The sequence below is a fragment of the Mirounga angustirostris genome, unplaced genomic scaffold, assembly GCF_029215605.1.
Source record: "Mirounga angustirostris isolate CCGP_5_RB_7025 unplaced genomic scaffold, mMirAng1.0.hap1 SCAF_5, whole genome shotgun sequence".
Classification (NCBI taxonomy): domain Eukaryota; kingdom Metazoa; phylum Chordata; class Mammalia; order Carnivora; family Phocidae; genus Mirounga; species Mirounga angustirostris.
The window spans coordinates 97,245,966-97,272,188 of NW_026991713.1; the positions used below are offsets into that span (position 1 = coordinate 97,245,966).

General features: G+C 46.7%; 1 protein-coding gene across 1 annotated transcript in view; it reads left to right on the forward strand.

Moving 5' to 3' along the window:
- The window catches only part of ANO2 (anoctamin 2), a 363,940-nt gene that overhangs the window by 270,762 nt on the left and 66,955 nt on the right, over positions 1 to 26,223 (forward strand). Inside the window, exons 15-16 of the mRNA XM_054507219.2 lie at positions 13,352 to 13,426; positions 24,989 to 25,184. Coding sequence (XP_054363194.1) covers positions 13,352 to 13,426; positions 24,989 to 25,184 — 271 coding nt within the window. The remainder of the gene's footprint in view (positions 1 to 13,351; positions 13,427 to 24,988; positions 25,185 to 26,223) is intronic.

Consider the following 26,223-nt stretch of genomic DNA (forward strand, 5'->3'; position numbering starts at 1 on the left):
AGCCTACTTGGAGCAGCTGAGGCTACAGATTTCCAGACAGTCATTGCCCAACAATGCAGTGAGTCAGGGCCTGGAGTGCAAGGAGGTGATGTGTGTTGACTCCCTGGGTGGGGGTGGGGGGGGGAACAGGGATGTGAGGCAGGCTGCAGAGTGGAGGGAGTTCCCCCAGGTGGACACTGCACTGGGTCACCCTTGGCTTCTGCTTGGCTGCAGGTGGGGAGAGGTAGGGCCCTGCCTCACTTTCTGAGGCAGTGAGTAAAATCTCTTCTAGGCACAGGGCGTGCATGTCTGGCTTGGTCCTGCCAGTCTGTTTCTTTTTCAGGAAGAGAACTATGAGCAGGATGGAAAAAGAAATGCTGAAGCTGGGGATGGAAAGGCTGAATACTGAAAACAAGGCCACTGTCCTGACAGCCCAGCAGTAGCCTCTGTAGTGGATGGTATGAGGCTAGAGTAACCAGGAAGATGGGTTCTTGCCCTGGGCCAGTAACAGTTTAAGACTCAGAGTCAGGAGACAGCATGAGAAGGTTCCAGTGTATGTGCAACCCCAACTTGCAGATCAAACCCTTCACTTCTGTGAAGTCTAATAGTCCCTTTACCCTCTGTGTTTCATGGAGAATCCCAGCATCCCAGGGGAGAGAACAGAGGTGAAGGGCTGATGGGAGAAGAACGTCTTCAAGATGCAAGGGGGTGGGCTGTTGATTGGCATAAGGTCAAATCATTATTTGCTGGCTGGAGAAAAAAATGCCTTGCTGGGGGGCAGAAGTCCTGAGTTGTGATCCTAGGTCAGGTAAGGGGGTAAAGCAACTTTGGTTAAACTGCCATGGGACAGGTAGTTTGGCTGCCAAACAAGTTCCCATGGCCAGCTGGGTCTGGGAATGCTGGATTACGTGGAGATACTTCTGGTTTTCTCAGAGTCTCTGGGATGCATTGGCCTATTACATTTCCTAAGAAAGTGAGAGGTTGTGCCTGTGGATCATCTGTGAGTACTTGGAAAATCCGATGTTCCAAAGGACACAGTGTAAGGAATGCAGGAAAGATAAAAAAGAACACAGATTTGGAATTATCCAGATCTGGATTAAAACTCCAGTTCAGTGACTTACTAATGTACTAGTGTAACCCTGGTCAAGTAACTAATCTTCTTGGGTCCTAATTTCCTCAGGTATAGAATAGGTCTAATAATTCCTATCTCATAAAGTTATTGTGAGGAATAAGGGAAATCAGATATATAAAGAATCCTGAAAAGTGCCTGTAACATAGAAAGCACACAGTAAAGGATGGATGGATGGATGAATGGATGGATGGATGGATGGGTAGATGGATGGGTAAGTGGGTGGATAGATGGGTGGATGGATAGGTGAATGGGTGGTAGATGAGTGGGTGGATGGATGTGTGTGTGGGTGGATGGATGGATGTGTGTGTGGGTAGATGGATGGGTGGTGGGTGGATGGGTGGGGGGATGGTTGGATAGAACAGTCAGTCTTGGACCACTACCTTAGCTAAGCAGAGTCACAATTCTGGGGCACTCCCGGACCACAAAGCATGATTATATGTGTGTATATGTGCACATGTGTATACAAGCACTCATTCATGCATTCCTCTGAGTCTTTTCTGAACACGGAATAGTTAGGAGTACCTCCACCATGCTTCCACAGCATCCTGGTCATGGCCACGTCCCAGCAAGTACTCCACTGCACTGTAACTATTTACCCATCTGTCTCTGTCATGACATTGAGAGTCTTAGAGCACAGCACAGTCCTCGCGCAGAGTAGTTGCTCAAAGAATCACTGTAAAAGGACTTGTCAGCACCTCTTTTCAATAGTCTGGCAGGTAGGGCTACTGCATCAGTGACATCTGAGAGACCTGATCCCAGCAGCCTATTAATGTATTGTAACCCTTCTTGCGTGTCAAAAATAAATCCTCTGAACTCAGTACTGATTGTGGAGTCAGAGGGGCTGATGACAAGGTCTGTATATAGACGAGATGAGGGCCGGGTGGTACAGCAGTGCAGTGGGTTCTACTGATAGTATCGGGCCTCAGGTCCTTCCCTTCCTCACCAGTCGGCCTGGTGATAATCATCTACAGTAGCTGCTGCAGGTCTTCTTGGATTCATGGAAGCCCAGTTTGCCCTTCCATGCTGGGACCTGCACACACTTAGTCCACTCAGTAGCCCTCTGTGGGCAGGGCCTCATTCTGGGCCCCATGGCAACAGAGAAAGCTGGGCAGAACAACCATCCTCCCCCCTTGCTCCTCCATTCCCTCCCCTTTATAGATTTTTCGTCCTCTCTTTTGCTGCACTCCCCTCTCTCTGCCAGAGCCTGGTGAGGCATGCCAAGGACACTGACTTCTGTTATGATCCTATGACTCTGCCTGAGATATCCTCAGCCTCGCCAGACATGGAGGGCACTGAACCTAAAGGATAAACATGCATGGATGGGGAGGATCTCCCCTCACCTATAGTCCATATGGAAGGAGACATCCCTGTATGGATTATTTCACTTTTTAATTTCAGAACAGGTTGCTGAAGAATGTGTGTTCTCGTGGCTCTGAGTGTGCCTACAGGAGGTGCCAGGGCCAGTGTTGGAGACCACTGTTCTCCTGAAGCATAATGGAGGACACCTCCCTTGTCCAGGGCCCCAGGTTTGAGGAAGATTGAGGGAGTGCTTCTGCATGTCTTACCCCGATTTCCTTGCTGGGGTTCCTTTCTATTTGTTCTGACCCCTGTTTTTAATGAAGAGGAATAGCAACTAACCACTGTTGTCTACTAGTTAACAAAATCTGAAACCAAACCAACAAAACATTGCAGACTCAAGTTCAGTGTCACCAAATACCATGGTGAGAGTTAATTACAGTGTCTTTTTGCCAGTTTACTGTTGTTGCAAGTTCCTGAACAATTGTTTCTCAGGCAGTCCTAGTTACAGACTAGCGCTAGTTTAGATGTATACAATGTAACAGTCCAACTGTGGTGTAAGAGTAACAGCTCTGTCCCTGGGCTGAGGCCAGAACAAATTTAAGTTGTTACTAAAACAATGAACAAAGCACCCTTACTCAGAAGAGTCAAGTTCATTATTTATTCATTTGTAGGTGGAATCTTTCAAAGGGCACACTCTTTAAATAAAATTTCCCAACACTTTTCTGAATGTCCTTTTTTTTTCACATGGAGAAGGCTGTCACCTCTGCTTTTGAATGGAGGGCAGTGACCATCCCCTAATATGGTACCTGTGATGCTGCTGTGCACATAGTGGGGAATTTTAAAGCTCAACAAATTCACAAAATGCAAGGTATACTTTACAAATGAAGTTAGGTAATCAGCTGCTGTCTAGGTCTTCTCTGACACGTCAGATCAATGGTTTGAAAATCAAACCAGGTCTCAGCTGCTGGCTGAGACATAGCGGGTACTCTCACCTCTCTCTTGCCCTTCTTACTCTGTGAGCTGCTGACACAGCGTAGTAGTAGATCTGAAATGTATCCCCACACTCGAGTGCGAGTGGTGCTGCTCTGTCTCTGTAGTCAGCTTGCAGGAGGATGGGGAGGGTGTGAATGGGAGCCACTTGGCATCTTGGGTGGGCCAGCAGCACAGCTGACATGACAAGTTCTGTGTGGACACTCTGCTCGTGAGGGAGTTGTCTCCAAGCATGCTTCCATGCTATAAGCTCCTCTCTGAGACTGTTCAGAGAGGGGCAAGCCACAGGAATACGGGCCCCAGAGCAGGAACAGCAAGGGAGGGGTGAGTCCTGAAGAACAGTATTTCCCAAACTGGGCTGATCTATGGCATCCCCTATGAAGCATTTTCAAAAACAGACTCTTGCACCCCCAAGATTCTGATTGAGTAGATCTGGGGCATGGCCAGGAATTGGTGTTGTTTGAACAGTTCCCTGAGTGATCGTGATGATTAGCCAGTGTGGGAGCCAGTAACATTGCCCTGGTTGTCCCATTCCAACCTCACCCCCATACAGTGGCACCCATCTTCTCTTTGGCCTGAGCATCTGTGGGAGACTGAGCCCCCAACTCTCTCCTGTCCAGTCTCCAGGGCTCAGGACCTGCTTCCCAGCCCCCTGCCTGCCCCAGCACAGTAAGGTGTGGATACCCATCTACAGCATCATCATGGTACAGAGGTAATAGATACAGACGGGAATGCAGGGCCATGTGTCTTTAGTAGAAAAAAAAAATAAGAATGACAAATATGGAGCCTGACGAAAGCAAGAATAAGGGGGGATTTCATGAGGAGCTTCCCATTTGTAAACGAATACTCTACACATCAGTTCTCTATTCTGTGAGCTAGAACATAAGGAAAGGGTCCAAACTGAAGCTAGAGGCTTGTAGGTTAGACTAAGAGATAATATGTGACCTAAAGGGACAAGACATACCAGGAGGAGCTAAGTGTGGCTGCAGGGTCTCTGTCACAGAGATCTTCCTGATTAGCCCAGGATGGCAGGAGGATGGATCAGCACACAGCCAGGTATCAGTCACAGGCTAACGCTCTTCCCTATAGCATTTTCCATGAGAAAAGCTGTCCTCATTGGCACATGCCTGTGGAACTTGCCCTTGACTATTTTTCTTAAAATCTTGAAAGGTCACCACGAACCTTTTGCATTTTCCCCTTAGGTCTTGGCCCTGGTGGGTAACGTGAGGCAGTGGTACAACATTGTTCTGTGGGCTCCTCCTGTGTGAAACTAGATGTGATGCACTCAGAGACAAAATACTCAGGCCCAGCCTTGTGAGCACTGGGCGCTACCAAAATGAGCGAGGCTGTTGTTTGCAAACTGATAATCACCCGCTGAGTCATACTTGCCCATGAGCTCCATGGGCCTGGCTGATCTCAGCACTGGAGATCCAGTGTGGAATTAGACACAGAGGCTGCCTACCCCCACGGAGCTTAGGTTTTCCTCCAAGACACAGAGAGGAGATAAATAAACAAGATAACTTTGACAGTGAAGAGGGTTGTGATAGAGAATGGTAAGGGCCAGGGGATGGACTGGGGCGTTGGGACAGACCTCATGGGGGGTGGTGCCAGAATTGAGAATGGAGGGCTGGGCAGAAAGCCCAGCTGGGTAAAGAGGTGGGAGAGGAGTCTGACAAAGGTCCTGGGGTGGAAACCAGCTAGTGTGTTCAGTGGACAGGAAGGAAGCCAATGGACTGAAGTGGAGTAAGCAAGGGATGAAATGGTAAGAAATGAAGTTTGAGGGAAGCCAGAGCCCAGATCATGTCAGCCTTGGGATCTGGCACAGAGTTTAGATGCCTTCTCAGTACACGGTCATTCGGCTTAAGGCCTTTGTGTGATGTTCTAGATGAGGTTACATATTAAGTATTCACGTGCGTTACTAGTGGAGGGCGCCGATGGCTTCAGCCCAGACTACTCCTTTTACAGGCAGGGAGGCCTGCAGAGGGACAGTAGAGAGGGGGGTCCCTTTGAGAGTGTGAGTGGGGAGGGACTGTCTCCTTTCTGAAACCAGGCAGGGCACCCGGGGAACAGTGGGGACTGGGGTCAGGGAGGGAGGAGCTCAGCCCAGTCCTGGAACCCAGGAAGGCCAAGGCAGCCGGTTGGGAAAGAGATAACGTGAAGCAGTAGACTGTCTGGGGAGCCTGAGGGGTCAGAGTAAGCAGGCTGGACCTCAGGATGGGAGACAGGGAGCCAGAGTCTGTTTTTCTATGTCTGCTGGGAAAACCGAGCAGTGGGAGGATTAAAGAATGTTTTCCATTTTAGCCACAAATTATACTACATTCAGTCCTGGGCTTCAGGCATGCCTGTAGACTTAGGTGCTGTGCCACGTGACTGCCTCAGGGTCCTTTGCCAAGACTTCCCTCCTCGATGGAGGCCCTGTCCCTAATAGTCTTTCTCTATTTCTAGACTGTCTAGATGGCTCTGGGCCTTACTTGTGGGCAGGTCCACAGGGCTTAGCCCAAGAGGCTGTGTGTGCTTGGGCTGTGGGGACCAAGACCAGTCTGGGGGCCATCAGGCTCAGTGTGGAAGGAGGGACATGCACTGCAAAGCTGGCCTCACTCCTCTGGACAGGCCATGAAGGCTTCCTGGAGGAGGAGCTATGTTAGGAGAGAGAACTAAAGAGGGAGAAGTTGGTAAAGTTAGTGGGATCTCTGTTCCTAGAGGAGATGTTTTTGAGAGTTCTTGAGGGCTCACCCAACAGATGAAGCACTGAGCAGCCGTGAGTGAGGGCAGAGTGGCATCAGAATGGCAGAATGAGGCCACACAGGAGGGTTGTGTAGCTTTGGAACAGGAAGAGTGGCCCCTGGGGCTGTGCTGTAGGAAGCATTGCCCAAAGTGAACTGGGGTTTCTTTGTTACTTTGACAAGGAAGCTTCGCCTAATGTGTTCCAGCCAGAGCCAAGGTCCCTGGTGGACCCAGCCATCATAATGATGGTAATGGTATTAGGTAACAAGTACTGGGTTCGAACTGGGTGCCAGGCACTGACCCAGGCCGATTCCCATGTGTTACCTCATTTCATCTTCACAGAAGCTGCCTTGCACAGCTGCAGTATTTTCAGTCTCATGTTTAGGGATGCGGGAATTGAGGTGTAGAGAAGCCTCAGACCCAGGCGGCTGCCTCCAGACTCACCTGCTTTGAACAATTCTTGGGGACACCACTGGCTCTCCCAACCAGGCTGGTGGGAGGCCCAGCTCTAGCAAGGAAGAAGCAAAGGGGGGCGAAAAGGAAGATAAATGAGCAAAGAAGGTTTTTTGTTTTTTTTTTTTTCTTTTCAAATGCAACTTTATGGCCCCATCTTACAGATTGCCGACCCCCAGCTCTGGGCCTCGCTATCTTTTTCCTCGTTATTTTATTCAGTGTTATTCAGTGTTATTTATCTAGAGGGCTCCAGAAATTCCCAACAGAATGCCTATCAGTTTCTGGCTTTCATTTATGTAGCGAAAGGGGACTGAACCCCATCTCTGCCTCTAACACACACAGTCTGTGAGCGGCAGAATCTAGCATGTGGGCTGCGTCGACTGTGAATCTCAGCTGAAACTGGGCTGAGGTGTCCCCCTCACAGTGATGTACCAATGGGTCAGCTGATGAAAGTGAATAAAGCTCCTTAACCCTGAGACCTGCAGCCACACAGGACTAGGCTGTCACCCCTCCTGTCCCAGAGCCTGGGTGTCCCTGGGTTTTCTTGGGTCCTCACCTCTGACAGTGCCCCAAGGACACTCCAGTGGAAAAGTATCTTGCACTTCTTCTCATCGCCCCTCTCTGCCTAGTGTTTCACCCCTTTTCAACCCACCGTCCTCCATGTCTCCCATGTATTCATGTCTTCCACAACCAGCTATGTCAAATCCTGGTACATCAGAGGCATTGAGCTCAGGGACCCCAGGAGTGGCACTTGGTCAACTTTGAGAGCTTGCACTCTTGACAATGACACTGGAATAAACTGCTACTTGACCCTTATTCAGACACAGTTGAACCTGGACTAAGACTTTTCTTTAGAGTTCCACCTAACCCCCACTGTCAGTCAATCTCCCAATCCTACACTTGCATGGGGCCCCTGCCTGGGCCAGCTCCTGTCGGTCATGACATTTACCCAGTCCTCGTCTACCCAAGTCCTTGGAGATAGGTAGTTCCCCCAGATGATTTCCCTCAGAAACCCCTTCCAAGTGCTGCCAACCCTCCACATCCTCAGTTCTCCATGGTATTGCCCCTGACCAGAGTGGGGGTTTGGATTCAGTCACCACCATGTCGAGAGAAGACCTCCATCTATTGTGATGGTTGGATCCCTTGTCTCAGGAAATCAAGGCAAAGTGTCCCTAAAGGTGGGGCTGAGGGAGGGACTGTCAATCTTTCTCCCACCTAGCATCAGCCTCTCTGAAGTGTCGAGGCCATGCCCTCCTTGCCTCCTTGCACAGAGAGGGACCCAGGTGAGGCTGGTTAGGTGTGTCCACGAACCTGATGGGAGACACACTGATTGCACAAACATTTCTTCAGCTCACACTATGTACCTGCTGCTGTGTTTGAACACCAGGTACATACAGACAAATAAGACATGGCCTCTGCTCTCCTGGAGCTGGAAGTCCATGAGGAGGAGAGACAATGACATCAGCAGTTAGAGCAGAAGGTAATGAAACCGAAGATGCTCAGGGCCTGAACTGTGGCATCAACAGTAACAAGGAAAGGAGGAGCAGATGAGGAGAAGGTTTATGGAGCTAGATTCTGTAGGACTTGGGGCAGCTTGAGGTGAGCGGCGGGGGGGGGGGGGGGGGGGGGGCTGGATAGCCCAAGCAAATGCCTCAGGTTCAGGCTCTCTCTGCTCAAAGGGTCATGGTTCAGTCCACTGAGTCAGGGGATATAAAAGAAGAAGAAGGTTTACGGAGCAAGATGATTCTTCTTCTGGGACATTTTGAGCTTGGGACATTCCATTGAGCCTGCACCCTTGAGTTCCCTCCCTAAAGCCCATAACTTCAGTCTAATTATGAGGAAAACTTCGACTAAGCCTATACTAAGGAACATTCTGTAAAATACTTGACCAGTACTCGTAAAAAAAAAAAAAGGTCATCAACAACAAGGAAGTCTGAGAAACCATCGTAATCTACAGAAGCCTAAGGAGTAGGATGATTAATAATAATATGACCTCTTGGATGGGACCCTGGAACAGATAAAAATAAAGAAAATCCAAATAAAGTATAAAGTAGGTAATAATAATGTACAATATGGGTTCATTGGTTGTGAAAAATATACCCATATTAATAGATTAATGGGGGAAACTGAGTATATATACCTAGACTCTCTGTACCATCTTTGAAGCTTTTCTGTAAATCTAAAGATCTTCTAAAAGAAAAAGTTTATTTAAAGAAAAGAAAGAAAGTAGAGGAAATTCTCATACGTTACTGGTGCAAATGCAGAATGGTATGGTCATTTTGGAAAACGGTCTGACAGTTGCTTAGAAAATCAAACATAGAGTTACCTTATGACTTAGCAATTCCACAACTTGGTATTTCACTAAGTGAAATGAAAACCAGTGCTCACACCGAAAGCAGTACGTGAAGACTTAGTAATGGCTTTATTCATAATTGCAAGAAACTGGGAACAGCCCAAACATCTCTCGGTAAATGAACAATGGCATGTCCATACAATGAAATGCTACTTAGCAATGAGAAGGAACAAGCCCCTGAGAATGCCACATGGATGAATCTCAACTGTGTTGTGATAAATGAAGGAAGTCAGACTCAAAAGGCTCTGCACTGTCTGAGTTTACTTACATGGCATTCTGGGAAAGGCAAAACTGAAGGCACACGTGGCAGGTCATGCTAGGAGCTGGAGATCGGGGGGACGGACTCCAAAGAGACATGGGGGGGGGTGGAATACTGAGTGAATTGGAATTGTTCCTTGTCCTGATTGTGGTTGTGGCTACACGACGCTGTATGTTCTTCACCGCTCCAAGAACTGCACGCTAATAAGTTGAATTTTGCTATATGCAAATTGTACCTTGATTAAAAATGGAAAAACAACTCAGGGATGATTGGCCACTTTTCAAAACTGCTCTCCACGGGATTTGTTTAAATAGTATCCTCACCTGCTGTACTTTCACTGCTCCCATTTCCAACTGCTCAGTCTGCCAAAAGGGCACTTTGGTGGTGGTACATGAATATCACTGTGCTGTTTGCTATTTGGAGACTTGGAAGTGGGAGCCACAGTCCAGGGACAAAGATCCAAGACAGCAGAGACAAAGAAACACAGATGACAGCTAGGCTTGTATCTTAACAACGGGGACATTAGCTAAGTGCTTCCTAATCACCTGCTTTTGATATAATTGTGAAACTGATGAGATCTTACTTTTGTACGGCGCCTCATAGCTTACAAAGCTCTCATAGCCATTCACTGATGTTCCACACAATGCCTCTGTCACTTAGGTGAGACAAGTGTTGTCACCTCCAGTGTTAAAAGGAGACAGAGTGGGGTGCCTGGGTAGTTCTGTCCATTGAGCATCTGACTCTTGGTTTCAGCTCAGGTCGCGATCTCAGGGTCATGGGTTCAAACCCCACATTGGGCTCTGCACTCAGAGCAGAGTCTGCTTGAGATTCTTCCTTTCCTTCTCTCTCTGCCCACCCCCCCCACTTGTGTGTGCACTTGCTCTCTCTCAAATAAATAAATAAAATCTTCTTAAAAAAGGAGAGGGAGGTACTGAGAGTCCTCACTTAGCTCTGTGTGCAGGTGCAAGGTTTGGCCCTCTCCATAGGTTGGTTACCAATCCATATAAGACACATGGTAATTTGATGTGGTATTACTATCTTATGTATTTTACAAACAAGAAAATAATTACTTTATAGATGATGAAACTGAGGTTCTAGGAATTTTCCGAGGTCACTTGATTAGTAAGTATTAGAGGCAAGAGTTAAAATCAGATGTTCAGCTTCCAAGCCTGCTTCTCTTTCTTTTATCCCATATGCTGGCAATGGGACTTTCCTGCATAGTGTATTTAAATTAATGGCATTTTGCCATGAATCTTCACCTCTTTAATGTGCCAGTGAGTGCGGAGTTTTTGTTAGCTTCCACCATCAGAGCTGGTTATTACACAGAAAGTGTGCTTTACTAACTGTCATCTTTACTAGTAACTTTGGGGGCTTGGAAGCAGTCTGCAATCTTTGTGTTTCTCTCAGCCCTTGTGTTTGGATAGTATCTGAATGTGTGAGAACTGTGTGTTTGTTGGAAGCTGTGACTTCCAGAAAAACAAAAAACAAAAAACCCAAAAAACCAAAAAACCTCATCAGGGTAAGCATGAGAGGGAAGCTGAATTTTCAACAAACACCAGAAATCTACATCAAAATGAGTCTTTTTCTCTCAGATAGCTGCTTTGAGAGGATATCCAATTCAGTTGCTTTTTAGTTGTCTTATTTTATTCAAAATAGTAATACCATGTGCCTTACCGGAATTAGCTCTGGAAATCCTTTTCTTTGATTCCTTGGTGGTCTCTGAGCTCCTTCTGGGCAGGGCTGAGCCTTCTCCCCTCTGTGTCCTCAGGGATCCAGAGCATGGCCCTCCAGGGTGTTCAGACTGTGTCTCTTGAGTGGAACTGAACCAGAACTCATTCTCCAGGACAGAGCTGTCACTGCAGGGTGGAGGCTGGTCCACAGACACCTTATCCCCCTTGACCTCTGGCCTGAAGAACCTGGATGACAACCATGCAGGAAGCCTTAGCCCAAACTATCTCAGATGCCTGACTTTGCCCATGGGTTTATTAGTCATTCTGCGTAATTGTACTTCTTTCTTTGAGCCCACTTCATCTTGGCCATATTTCCTGCTTCCCTTTCTGTCATTTCTTCCAGGACTGTCCAGCTCTGCCCTGGGGGCCACTCCAAGCCTCATCTCACCCTAACTGACTGGTTTTTCTCGCCCCTTCCCTCATGCCATGGACCGAACATAGGTTTTTCACCCCTCCTTGCCCTGCTCCTCAGTCAGAAGCCCCAGTAGGGATGAACTGGTAATGAATGGAACCTCTAACTGGATTTTTCCTGGATCACCACTGATATTTCAGAGCACCCCTGATTTGCTAGCCTTTAAGGCAGAACCTCTCATCTCTAGGCCAGAGAGCAGGAAAAGAGAGAATCATCAAAACCTTCCCTGTACTGAGGGGGCCTCAGGAAGAGCCCGCCGTGCTCTGCCATATTTCCATCCAGAATCCCTATTGAGTGTTATCATCCACCACTCAGCCTCAGTTTTCCTCATCAAAATCTTAGAGGAAAATATCACCAGTGTGAGTTAAACTAAGAATGAACACTGAAGGAGATAAGTAAAAGAATGCTCTTCCCTCTTAACGTTGGCTTAACTTAAAATATGAACGAGCCTTATTCCAGTCCTAAGAGAAATAAGTTTATATGCTCCCACCTATTCAGAATGGTTGCAACCTATAGTTACCTATTCTCACTATGTGATGGAAAGTCTGCTGGTCTCGGAGTCTAGAGCCTGAATTCTATCACGCCATCTATGAAAGCTGAGTATCGCTTGCTTATGTCATCTGGGAATGACAGTGCTAATCACTGAGTGGCTTCCGCCCTAACACTCACTTGCACCCCCATTATTGAGCCAGCCAGCCCTATGCTCAGTTCCAGCGTGCAGTGAGAAAGACACATCCTTCCTTTCTCAAGTTGCCCACAGGCTCACTCTCCAGATAACCCTCCCTCTCAAAGAGCAAGTGATTTCTGAAGCTTTTTGGTGCAAGTGTCCCTTCTGTCTCATTAGACTGTGAGCCCCCCAGAGCAGTGATCATATCCACTTTCTTCTGTTTCCCCGCCATGCCTGGCCCCAAGGTCTGCAAGTGGTGGGCACCCACTGGCTTTTAGAAAGAAGTCTTTCAAGCCAGGAGGGCTCTTAGCCTACAGTACAAGCTCTCAAAGGCTAGATGGCACTGTTGCTAGAGCCAAATCAGGTGTGTTGGGAAAGAAGGGGGAGGTGGGAAGAGAAACCAGAGCAGGAGGCCCTGGACTGTTGACTTGCTGAGTTTGACCAGACTTGTTACAGCGATGCGTGAGGACTCCTGCCAGCTTTGCTTCAATAGGTCTTCACCACAACCATGGTAACAGACAGGACACTGCACCCATTCTAACTTATAGAAAAGCAGCTCAGAGAAATCAAGTGCCCAGGCTCAAGTTAAATGGCAGCTAATGAGCAAGGATTTCTGCCATCTGTGCTTTGTTGGCATTGCCCTTTGCCCAAGGAGGATTGTGGTTGGTGGCATGGCTGTTCCAGGACAGTGGCTTGGGTGAACTGAACCTAGTCTGAGCAGAAAAGGTAGAGTTTGCAGACCTCTGCCTCAAAATGTTTACTTTTGTGACCAGGGGAGAATATAGTCATTTTGGAGGAAACAAATGATAACACATACAGGTTCTTTGAAGAACGGCAATTGTAGGTAATTTGTACACTCACTAGGATCTAAGGTGAATGGTTGATGTTTCATTTAAGGAATGAATTATTTTGAGATGCTGCTCTGTGGTTGGGTTCTATCTGTCATTTGTCCATTGCTTCATTATGTTTACAAGTTTCTCATTAAAATGAAACAAAGCAAATAAGACCATCCCGTGCAATAGGCAGGATGAGTGTCATGACTGTGCCCTTTTAACAGATGAAGAAATAGAGGGTCAGAAATGATCACATGGCTGATCACTGAAACTTCAGCTCAGTATGAGGCCAGAATCAAATCTTGTCCTCTTTGGAAAAACCATAGTTGTTCCAGGCTATGCAGAAATCACAAAATTAGGTGGGCTGTTGTGGATATGAAGAGTAAGGCGTCAGAGACTAGGAAAATACCTATTCAGAGTAATGAATGATTAAATATATGCAAATATGTGCAAATTTGAGAGAAAATTGATACATCTGTTGTTTGTGCCATCTGATTGTTTGTATTCTCCTGTTCCCCAGGATGATGAAGATAAGCTGACCTGGAAAGATCGTTTCCCGGGTTACTTGGTGAACTTCGCCTCCATCTTGTTCATGGTAATTTTCTTGATGGAACTCTTGCCTATGATTTATGCATGTGGATCCTGTAGAGCAAACGCTGTGGGTGTGTTATTCTAGCATGCTGTGGGGATAGTGAGGGGCTAGGAAAGATGAAGCCACAGTCCTGTCTAAACAGGGAGGATCTTACCTGATAGTGAGGCCTCTGTGGGTGTCAGCCACCTGAAGAGGGAAAGGTGATTCCCTCTGACCTGGGATGGGGGTCAGTGGCCTTGAATGGTTACAGAAGGGGGTTCTGTCTTCCCAGATAGAAGAGGGTAGGGAGGTTCTATCTCTCCAGCCCTGCGCACAGGGGTTTGAGGTCAGAACTTCCGGGGGTGGGCTGTGAGGTAATGCCTTCCTTGTTGAGACAAACCAAGACCTTGGAGGAGGTAACCCAGGTAAGATGACTGCAGAACTGTGGCGGCCTGTTCGGGCTATGGGCTGGATCTCCCTGAGGGTTTGTGGAATAGAACAGAGCTTGGAAACCACAGAGGACAGCCAGCGTGGGCTCTGCGTGAGCCTGATTCTTTAGCTCCCCTATAGTTGCTGTTTTTATTTCCCTGTGTTCTCCCTTAGAGTTTGGAAGAGCCTTTTCAAAAGACCCACATGGGTCTCAGCTATGTCAGGGAAGATGAGGAATGGGTTTGTGATTCATGTTCAAGTCAGATCAGTAAAGTAGTAACAGGTCATTCTTGGGAGCCAGGATGGGTGAGACAACAGTGAGTGGAGCAAGAAGGCCCCAAGAAGGTGAAACTCAGAGGACTAAGCTTGGGTCCCTGAGACCCCTGCCCCCGCTTTATGGGTAGATGCCTCCTGGTACCAAGGCTGGAACTTCTGTTTTACAAAAGAGTGCTATGTCCTTATAACATTTCTAAGCAGGACTACACATTAGTTGTAGGGTTGGGGGAGGATTGCTTATTCTGGGACTGAAATCATGATCATTTTCTGGACCTACTTACCAGCGTTACCCCCTGGCCCTGACCCGAGGTTATTATTGCTGTTGTGATCATTGAGAACAGGAGCCATGTCTTAGTCTCAGAGATTTAAAAAAAGAAGGAATCCTAGGCACCGTCTATTTCAGCATCTCATTTCACAGATGAAGGACAGAGGTGATGGGTGCCTTGCCAAAATTGAGAAGTCTGCATTTGTTACCTTCTCATTGCTTAACAAGAGCAAGGCATGGAGAATTTATTCAAGAATATGTGGTGAATCGCAATGTGTTAAGCTGGAATGATGTAAAGTTTAATTTAGGATTTCAAAGCCTCCCACAATGTGCATATTGTTGTCAAAGAGTTTATTCACTCATTCAAGAAATATTTAACTGGGGGTGCTTGGCTGGCTCAGTTACTGGAGTGTGTGACTCTTGATCTTGGGGTTCTGAGTTCAAGGCTCATGTTGGGTGCAGAGGTTACTTAATATAAAATCTTTTAAAAGAAATTTTAAAAATATATTTAATGGGTGCCAAGTATATGCTTGACAGTGTTCTTAGGCATTGGGGATAGAGTAGAAAATAAAATAATCTCTCTAAGGAGTTCAAAGATAGCAAATACGCATATAAATAAGGAAACTGATAAGTAAAATAGACTTCTATCTCCAGTAGCGGTAGGTTAGGATATTTGTAGCATCCCATCTTGCTGAAAATAAGAAATATTGGGTGAATATATTTTTCATTCTTCTTAAAGCCTTGAAGGACTAATAGGTCAGTAAAGAATACTAGGCTATTCCTAATACAGATCCATCTAAGGGAAATGGAACCAAGGAGACAAATACCTGGGCATTAATATTGCTTTTGCCTTGGGGCGCCTGGGTGGCTCAGTTGTTAAGCGGCTGCCTTCGGCTCAGGTTATGATCCCAGGGTCCTGGATAGAGCCTCACGTCGGGCTCCCTGCTCAGTGGGGAGCCTGCTTCTCCCTCTTCCTCTGCCACTCCCCTTGCTTGTGCTTGCTCTCTCCCTCACTCTCTCTCTCTCTTGCTGTCAAATAAATAAATAAATAAATAAAATCTTTTAAAAAAATACTGCTTTTGCCTTGAGGACATTTTCCCATCTAGGCAAACTTGGGCTTTGGTTTTTGGTGGTTTTATGGGGCAAAGAAGATAGAAATGGGGTGTGGCTGGCCCAAAGTGGAGATGCTAACAGGAAATTCTCACCAAGTTACATTGGAACTCCACAAAGAGCTACACTCTCAGAATAGAGGTGAAGCAGAGCTAAACCCACCCCCTCCCCACTTATGGGACAGCAGAGAACATTGTTCTGGCTCTAAGTAGAACAGGGAGAAACAGGGAAACAAAACCCTGCCCCTGAGAAGTGGCCATGGACAATCCCCATCGTGGGCTTCCAGCCCAGTTTGTCACTTGAGAGGACGGGGGAAGCTCGGGCTGGGACCTTGGCCAGGGCAAGTCGTGCTTCCGGGTGCCCAGCAGAAGCAAGCACACGCTCTCTTTGTGGGATGGCAGATCTACACCAGGCCTCGAAAAATCCCCCCAAAGAATTTTTCAAGGGCAAAGAAGAGAATGCAGTTAAAAATAATCAGTTAGACAAGAATCTAAAGTGCAATGAAAGAGAACCAGTGCGGGGAGATGGCAAGGACTAAAGATACTGGAAATATCAGTCACAGGTTAAAACGTCCAGTTTGAAAATTTCTGCAAAAAATAAACTATCTTAAAGATTTTATTTATTTATTTGTCAGAGAGAGAGAGGGAAAGAGAGAGAGAGACCACACAAGCAGGGGGAGCGGCAGGCAGAGGGAGAAGCAGGCTGCCTATTGAGCAGGGAGCCTGATGCAGGGCTCTATCCCAGGACCCTGGGGATCATGACCTGAGCCGAAGGCAGACACTTAACTGACTGAGCCACCCAGGCGCCCCGAAAATAAGAAACTATTTTAAAAATGACCTAAAGAGTTGAAAACTGGCCAATAAATCTTCTAGAAATGAATATATATCAATGAATGTGAATATATAATACATAATAATATATATGATATGAATATATAAATATACATATATGTAATATTGTATATATATATATATACCCACATATAATAGGGATGGATTTAACAACAAATTAGACATAGTTGAAGAGATGATTTGTGAACTGCAGTTCAGGTTAGAAAAAATTATCCATAATGTAGCACAGGGAGGCAAAAGATTGAAAATTCAAAAGAGAAATTAATAGAGTGAAAGGATTTCACATGTATTTAATTGCACTACCAGAAAAAGAGGTGAGAATAGTAATGAATGAAATACACTGACTGGTGGTCTCCTAGTCAGCTAGTTCTGCTAACAGAATGCTAATTCAGAGATTGAAGAATCCCAGTGAAATTCAAGCAGGAAAAATAAAAAGAACTCTATCTCTGTGAAATCGTAGAATATATGAGACACAAGAAAAATCTCAAATGCAGTTAGAAATCAAAAGACAAATTACCTTTAATGAAGAGACTGATCGGCCATTGATTTCGCATAGCGGTTGGAGTCAGAATACAGTGATGTGTTTATCTTCATGTGCCGAAAAGAAAACAATTGCTAACCTGGAATTCTATACCCAAGAAAAATGTAATATAGAAGTATTAGTATAAAATACAGATATTTATAGCCAAACAAAAGCTGAGGGTTGGCAACCAACTGAATCTTTCACTAAAGGAAATCCTAAGAATGTACTTCAGATATGATCCCGCATAGAAAACCATAGTTTTAAGAATGAATGAAGAACAAAGTGGTAAATATGTGGGAAAACCTATGTGATTTTTACTGTAAACAATGATGATGCTGTCTCGTAGGGTTAAAAATAAGGCAGGGGGGGTGCCTGGCTGGCTCAGTCAGTAGAGCATAGGACTCTTGATCTTGGGATTGTGCATTTGAGCCCCACACTGGGTGTGGAGCCTACTTAAAATAAAAAAAAATTAAAAAATAAGGTAGAAGTACAGTGTACACATTAATAATAGCATATAAGTTGGATGGGCAGTAATGAAACAATAACACTGTAAGGTCTTTATATTTCCTCCCTGACAATTTATATGGAAGCACAAAAGCTAAGAGTAGTCAAGACACTGTTGGGGCACCAGGGTATTTCACTCGGTTATGCATCCAACTCTTGATTTCAGCTCAGGTCATGATCTCAGGGTTCTGGGATCAGGACGCATCAGGCTTTGCGCTCAGTGAGGAGTCTCCTTGAGGATTCTCTCTCCCGTTCTCCCCCCACCCCTTCTATCTCAAATAAATAAATAAATAAATCTTAAAAAAAAAAGTATAGTAAAGACACTCCTGAAGAGGAATAAAGAGGGCTAAGGTGCTCTACCAAATGGAAACTTAATTTAAAATAGTAATAAGTATGACAGTGTGGTATTATCGCAGGAATATAATTAGACCAGTGAAACAAAACCGAAGGCCAAGAATCAGATCCATGCAAGTGGCGCTGCATATACTTGAGGAAAATTAAGAATTGCATCCAGGAGGACTCTAAGGTTCTCATCCTGAGTAATCAAAAGCTGGAGTTCTCCCTTCCTGGGATAGGGAGGAATTCTGGAGTTGCCTTCATGATGGATATAAACTTGCAGCTCAGACTCCTCCTAGACAGATGGTACTGGTGGTATTTAAAACCATGAGATTGTATGAGATCACAGGGGTTGGGGGGCAGATAGAGGAAAGTCCAAGAGTTGAGTTCCAAGACGCTGCCATGTTGAAGTTTGGGAGCATGAGGAGGATCCAAAACACGAGATCAAAAGGAAAGCCGGGGGAGCATGTGGAGTCCTGGAAGCCAAGAAAGTATTGCAAGGGGAGGGCAATCAGTTATGTCAGATGCCAGCGATAGCTTGGGCGAGGAGAGGACTGGAAACAGAAGCTTGTCTACTATCTGAGAGAGGAACTGGCATCATCTGCATCACTCTCAGCAACAAATAGGTGACCACGTCACCACTGACAAATACAGGCATACCTTTATTTCATTGTGCTTCATTTTACCGCAGTTTGCAGGTATTGCATTTTTTACAAATTGAAGGTTTGTGGTAACCCTGCATCGAGCAAATCTGTTAGCGCCATTTTTCCAAGGGGTTTGCTTACTTCTTGCCTCTGTGTCATAGTTCGGCAATTTTTTTTTTCAGATTTATTTATTTATTTGAGAGAGAGAGCATGCACACGAGTGAGCATATGAGCAGGGGAGGGGCAGAGGGAGAGGAAGAGAATCTCAAGGAGACTCCTGCTGAGCAGGGAGCCTAATCCGGGGCTTGATCCCATGACCCTGAGATCATGACCTGAGCTGAAACCAAGAGTCAGATGCTTAACCAACTGAGCCACCCAGGCACCCTTAGCTTGGCAATTCTTACATTATTTCAAACTTTTTCATTATTTTTACATTTGTTATGGTGATCTGTGATCAGTGATTACAACTGACTGAAAGGTCAGATGGTGGTGATTAGCAGTTTTTAGCAATAAAGTATTTTTAATTAAGGTATGTACTTTTTTAAAGACATAATGCACACTTAACAGACTACAGTATAGTGTAAACATAACTTTTATATGTGCTTTAAGACCACAAAATTCATTTGACTTTCTTCATTGTGATATTTGCTTTATTGTGGTGGTCTGGAACTGAACCTGCAATACTCTTGAGGTCTGCCTGTACTGAAAACTGGCTCAGTTGTGGGTCATCTGCCCAAAATTCCAGTTTTTTTTTTTTAAATTCCGTGGAGACCTCCTAACTAGACTGGAGGGTGCAGAAATTTTTTTGTGTTGTTTAGAAATATTATGTGATTATTTCTTTGTTCATCTTCCCTTTCCTAACCCCACCAACCTCCACATCTTGATACAAAGGGGAGATTCCGTATCAGAACCAAGAACTAATTACTGTATCTCACTGTGCCGGGGGTCCCCCACCTGTAGTCAGCCAGCACTGAGCACTGAACTGGTTGAGCAGGAGCTGGAAAGAGAGTGGTAGGGATGGGTTGGAACCCCTTTAAAAATCACCCCTTTATGGGCACCTGGGTGGCTCAGTGGGTTAAGTGTCTGCCTTTGTCTCAGGTCATGATTCCAGGGTCCTGGGATCGAGCCTTACATGGGGCTTCCTGCTCAGTGGGGAGCCTGTTTCTCCCTCTCCTCCTCCCCCTGCTTGTGTTCGCTCTCTCTCTGTGTCAAATAAATAAATAAAATCTTAAAAAAAAAAAAAAGATCACCCCTTTTCAGTCAGGTGCTCTTAGGTTGACTGAGGTAAGGATTAGTAGCACTCCATCTTACTTTCAAAAGTATTATAGGTTGGACAATAAATTATATAGTCTCCTATCTATTAGATTTTTAAAGATCGTTATTTTGTGCTAACTTTTCCTCATTTTTTTCATTTTAAAAAAACGCCTCAGTCTTGTAAAGAGAAGGGCTTGGCACTGCCCTAGAATAAGGTTTGGAGTGGGAGATAAAGGGTCATGGTGGTGTTTATAAAGAAGTGGGATTTGCTTATAGAATTAGGGTAAGCCAAAGGCACTTACTGCAACACACATGAGTACTGAATATCCTTTCCTCCTCCACCCCCTGTGACTAGGTCTTGGCAGAAGATGCTGAGGTCATGGCCATGGGGAGGGTTTTAGGGATGCCACTCTGCCAGATCAGCTGGGGTATTTTTCATGGGCTGGTGAGAACAAAACAATGGCCCAGTGCTGTGTTCCTCTTCCCTGTGACAGAGGCCGGCATGGACAATGGTGAATTTTCTCTTTCTTTTCCAACCCAACGTCTTGAGCTATAGTTTCTTTCCTTTTTTTTTTTTTTTTTTTTTAGAGATTTATGTATTTCTTTGAGAGCGAATGACAGAGAGAGAGTGAGCAGGGTGGGTGGGGGCAGAGGGAGAGAGAAAATCCCAAGCAGAGTCCCCGCTGAGCGTGGAGCTCAACGCGGGGCTCGATCCCACAACCCTGGGATCAGGACCTGAGCTGAAATCAAGAGTTGGACGCTCAACCAACTGAGCCACCCAGTCGCCCCTTTCTTTCCTTTTTGAATTATACTTGCTTCATTTTCTTTTTATGTGGGAGGAGATTATCAAAAGCAATGTCCTTGGGGCGCCTGGGTGGCTCAGTTGGTTGGGCGACTGCTTTCAGCTCAGGTCCTGATCCTGGAGTCCCGGGATCGAGTCCCACATCGGGCTCCCTGCTCGGCGGGGAGCCTGCTTCTCCCTCTGACCCTCCTCTCTCTCATGTGCTCTCTCTCTCTCATTCTCTCTGTCTCAAATAAATAAATAAAATCTTAAAAAAAAAAACAAAAAACAGTGTCCTTGCTCTAAGCTAGGTGCCTGAGCTTCCCTCCCACATGCCCAAGACAGTCATTTACTTCTACTTGTGAATTGGGAACCAGCCATCAGAAACCCTCCTCCTTCACCTGGCTTGTTGCAAGGGCCCCCTAATTGTGCCCCCACAGATTATAGGCCAACTCATCTTTTTAAAATCTAGATCAAATCATGTCACTTCTCTGCTCAAAACTCTCTTAAGGCTCTGCATCTCCTGAGCTAGAAGCCAGCATCCTCATGCTACATCCTTATCTGTACATCCTTGTACATCCTTGTCCTACATCCTCCTCTCCTCCCCCACCTTCCCCCTTCTTTCTCCCTTAGCCACCCTCTGCCCAAAAGCCCCTTCCATCAGACTTCCCCTCAAGAGCCTTGCTACAGTGTCACCTCCTAACCTACGCCTTTCCTGACCACCCTATTGTAAACTGCAACCTATCCCTATACTCCTGTTTTGCTTTATTTGTTTCTATAGTATTTATCACACCAGATATACTGTATGTTTGATGTTATTTGGTAGTTGGTTGTCTGTCTTTCCCCACTGGAAGATCGGTGGCACGAGGGTAGGCGGTCCTGTGTGATTTGTTCACTGCTATATCCCTACCACTTAGCATGGTGACTGGCACATAGAGGGCACTCAAGACATATCTTAGAAATGGCTGAATGAGAAAATAAGTTAATTAATAAGTTGCCAGGGACAACTTATTATGTCAATGATGAAGTCGTTAATGTGTGTATGCTCTAAAATGGAGCTACTGAGTCCATGCCCTGCTTTAGACTGGGTACGCTCCCACTGGTTCAGCCCAAGTTGCTTCTGACTTGTCCACTTCTGCTTGCTTGTTTAAAATTCCGTTTTCCCCAAGCCCTTATCATAGGAAACTGACCCAAAACTATTTCCGTGGGATTTTCTCTAATCCCTCCACTCTCTGCTCAGAGCATAGGAAGCACATGAGCTGAGCCTGTACTCTGCCCAGCTGCTACGAGGCTCATCCTTGTATATGTGCAATGATTTTCTCAACTTTGATTCAGAATGCAAGACTTGGAGGGTGGGGACAGGACCCGTTCTCCTTCCTGTCTCTCATAGCATTGAATAGGACTCTGGACTCCATAGCCTGGCTTTCGTTACAGTTTGGCTATGTCCACAAGTAAAGCTACAGGAGCAGAACGCCAAAAGCAATGGGGAGTATGATAATGTTCCCATGTCCTTGGGAGCTAGATTCCTAGAGCTAGGGACCAGCAAGTCTTTACCAAGCAGGTTCCACAGCGAGGCACTGCTGTGAAATGGCATGAGGCACAGAATGCTGTACAAGACCAGTCCCCCCTTTTGGCCTATTTGGGGGGAGACTGATCACAAACATGAAATATATCCAGCGTATGTTTGTTGAATTTAATAAGCAAAATCAACATTGCAGCTAGAGTGGTAAAAACAGTGCTGGATTTAGTACTAGAGGACCTGCGTTCTAATGTCAGGATGGGATTGTAGGTGTGGGAGCCACAGAGCAGGGCTCAGATCCTGGACAGTCAGTACATCACATCCACAAAAGGCATGTTTTATGCTATTGTTATAAGGATTAGTGCTCGTGAAGATGGGCACTGAATAACAAAATTGAGAGAGCACAGGTGGTTTAGGTCATGATGATGTTACCACTGCTAGGATCCCAGCTTTGCCAGGAACTGCCCAGACCTTGGACCCATCACATTGCTGCTTCTCAGGCCTCAGTTTCCTTATATATGAGATTAGAGGCTGGATGTGGATGATCCCTGAAGGCTGAAATCCTTTATCTCCTACCAGAATCCCAGAGACTATGGTTGTAGTCCATGCCTTGTGACCTTGAGCAAATCACTTCACTTTCCATGCCCGTTTCCTCATCTGCAAGGTCACCTGATGGGGCTGGTGTTCTCCAGGCTCTTCCAGCTTGACTACTGTGATCCTTGAGGGGCTTGTGGGAGCCACTGAAGGACAGGTCAGAGCCTGGTTTCTATAGTGGCATGGGAAATCAGGGGTTGAGAAGTTAGGATGGCACAGAACAGTAACAGAGGCCTGGGGAGGGGTGCTTTGGAGGAAGGGAGGGTGGGAAAAGGGGCTTTCTTAAAAGAGCAGTGCCTCTAGAACTTGAATGGGAATCTTGTTCCAGGGCAGATTCTTTTTTTTTTTTTTTAAAGATTTTATTTATTTATTTGAGAGAGAGAGAATGAGAGACAGAGAGCATGAGAGGGAGGAGGGTCAGAGGGAGAAGCAGACTCCCTGCCGAGCAGGGAGCCCGATGTGGGACTCGATCCCGGGACTCTGGGATCATGACCTGAGCCGAAGGCAGTCGCTTAACCAACTGAGCCACCCAGGCGCCCCTCCAGGGCAGATTCTGAGCCAGTGCATCTGGAGCTGTGCTTGAGACCCTGCATGTTCCCCAAGCTCCCGGCTGATACAGCAGGTCCACAGACCACACTCTGGGTAACAATGAAGAGTTTTCTTCCTTCCCCAGTTGAGCGGCTGGGCCTCTTGGATAAGAATAGAAGCTGATCTCCTCCCCACTCATTCCTCCATGCTCCACCCCCAAGACCCCAAAGCCAAGGATGTTTTTGCCATTGTTGTTTTCCCCCAGACCTACCCCCAAATGCACACACAATCACTCTTTGATGCCCTGGCCTCCTCCCTACCCCCTCTCCCATGAATACTGCCATCACTGGCCTTCACTGCAAAAGTGATTTTGGGGGAAAAGAATCTCACACCACGTTTTCCAGGCCCTTACTGTCTGGCAGTGACAATCCCAGAGGAATGGGAAGTGAAAATGTCTACATTTTTGGAGAGCGGTGAGGTCATGTCCATATTTTCCAACTTACATGGTCATCGTTCCTCCCTAGTACTGGAGGCTGGGGCATCTGCTGTGCCCACCCCCACCCTGCAACAGAAGAGGTGTCTCCCATACAGTGTCCTTCCCATCTAACCTCTCGTCCACCCTGACACCCCTCTACGCAGAAAACATCACCATCCTGCTTGCCTTAGGGAAGCCTTCTTTTTCACACAGTGGCCCAGAGGGCAAATACCTAATATTTGTAAGGCACACAGGGATAAACAGCTAAGGTTGCATCCCCAGGCACCCCCCTGCAAGGTCTGACAACATGCATACCTGACTCCTCTGCAACCCATTCCCCATTTGCCCACCAGTGTCCTACCCACTGCATGCAAAGCATTGCCTGAGCCAGAGCCCCCTCCCCTCCTCTGCTCCCCTCCCCTTCTTTCTAGGGAGGGAACACATAGTCCAGGACAGTTTGTAGTTTCAGAGGGAACCTTTTCTCCCCATGTTTGTGTGTAGCTCTCCACAGCCAGTGCCAGCCCCCCATCCCCTGACCCAGGGGGAATACTACCTGAACAGCTTCCTCTGTGGAAAGAATTCTAAGAAAGAAGACTTTGCTTGGCTGAAACAAATTAGAATTTTGCTCTGAGCAGGTTATGCACCCAGAAGTTCCATCTCCTCCCTCTGCCCTCTCTGAGAGCTTACTCAGAGCACTTTCTTCCCCTAACATCCCCGTGCTTCACGGAAACAGGCCTGCCTGGGCTGTGATGGGGGACGAGAGGGGCTGGTCTGGGAGAGTGATTTATTATTCTTAAGTTCTAGAAGGAGGAAGTGGGGGACCCTTAGAGGTCCAGTGACTGGTAAACTTTCCTTTCAACGAAACAGCCAGAAATTTTGGCACCAAATGAGAATTCCGAGTCTTCCATTATAGGTGCCTGGTAGAGAAATCTTAGAGTGATGTTTTGTTCACCCTGAGGATCGAGAGTCTACAAATCTCACTCCTGGTTTCTCTCCCTTGATTCTCCTTTGGGCAGCCTTCCTGCACCCAGCGCCTGAAGCTCTAACTCACCACTTCTCAGCTCAGACGCCTTCGGTGGCTCCCTGTTTCCCTTCACTGAGAGCCCAGTTTATCCCATTATTCCACCTAATCCGCTTGCTCGTCCCTTCACTGAGCACGCAACACCTTCTCCGTTATTACTCCCTGTGGGTTAGTAAGAGTTCAGTCCCCTAGTGAAGGAAACCATGTCACGCATGCTGTGCACATCTCAGTGTCCTGCATTTTCATTCTTAGGCTTTTGTGTGTGTTGTCGACCATTTGGCTTCTGATAAAAATGGAAGACGCTCTCTCATGGACAGTGCACCTGTCCTCAGGATTGGCATGCAAGTTCAGAGGGTGTGCACGAGTGGACTCCAGATCCACAGCTCCTGATGTAGCGACTAGGACAGTTGGCTGAGCAAGTAAGAGCTGCTCAGTACTTGCCTGCTGAGCTCTGACTCTCCCTGTTTCCCAAACAGATTGCCCTGACGTTCTCCATTGTCTTTGGGGTCATCGTGTACCGCATCACGACCGCTGCGGCCCTGTCTCTCAACAAGTCCACGCGCTCCAATGTCCGGGTGACAGTGACAGCGACAGCAGTCATCATCAACCTCGTGGTCATCCTCGTCCTGGACGAGATCTACGGCGCGGTGGCCGAGTGGCTCACCAAAATCGGTACTGTGTCACCAAGCCCCATGCCTTCCCTAGGCCCCCTTGAACACGCTCCGTTCAACGTGCGCAAGGTTTTTGGTGGTGGTGACCGAAAATGAAGAAAAGGAACAGGGACAAAATGCCTTAGACAGTGCGTTTTAATTGGAGAAATGAGGCGGTACGGTGGTTCTGTACTCGCAGGGCCTGCTAAGGGCCTCCCCTCAGGCAGAAATCCTCCCTAGAACATTCTCCATCAGTTGTCTTCCAGCCCAAGTTGATGAACTCCCTCACGGTCCCCTAAGACGCATCCCCGGGGTCTTTTCCTTTTAGCCTAACCTAGAGGCAAGACAGGTTCAACACTTCCTGTTACAAATCGTGGCGTTTTAGCCCTCCTCACTTTCCCAGGAATGTTTACAGAGTCGAGAAAGCTCTTGATACTTGAGCCCTGGGAGGGTCTTATCTATCCCCATATTGCCGAGCCCCCAGAAAATCCACACATTCCCCACGCACTGAGCAGACTTCAAAGGGGCATATCAGACTTCCCAAGCTTCAAGCCAGTGAGAAAAATGCAGTGGCCTCAGTATTCAGACGTGTCATTTGAGCGGCAACCTGCTGTTGCTGGAGCGCCACTTTTTGGCATTTGTGCTTATTAGGTGGGGGAGGGCTGAGAGCTGAGACCCTTTCCCCATGGTACTTACCCTGGGTGGCCTGGATGCATGCACCTCTTTCCCTGGTTGAATCTGGGCACTAGGACTGTCAGCCTCTCACTAACCTCAGGGAAGTTGAATTAATGATACGATATCTTTAATTCACTGACCAGTTAGAAGCTAGACACTTGATAGGATAACCCCATCTTCAAGCGAGCCTTCCCTAGAGGATCAGAAAATTCCAGAAAGGTTTCACTAATTCCAGTCAAAGGGATTCTTTCAGTGCATTTCCCTGGCCTGGACTCTACTCACAGTGGGCCTTGACTTTGGTTTCTATGTGGATACAGGCAAGGTGCCATCTAGAGTGGAGGCTCTGCTCCCTTTAGGCGTGTGCACGTTTATAAATGTTATCTGTG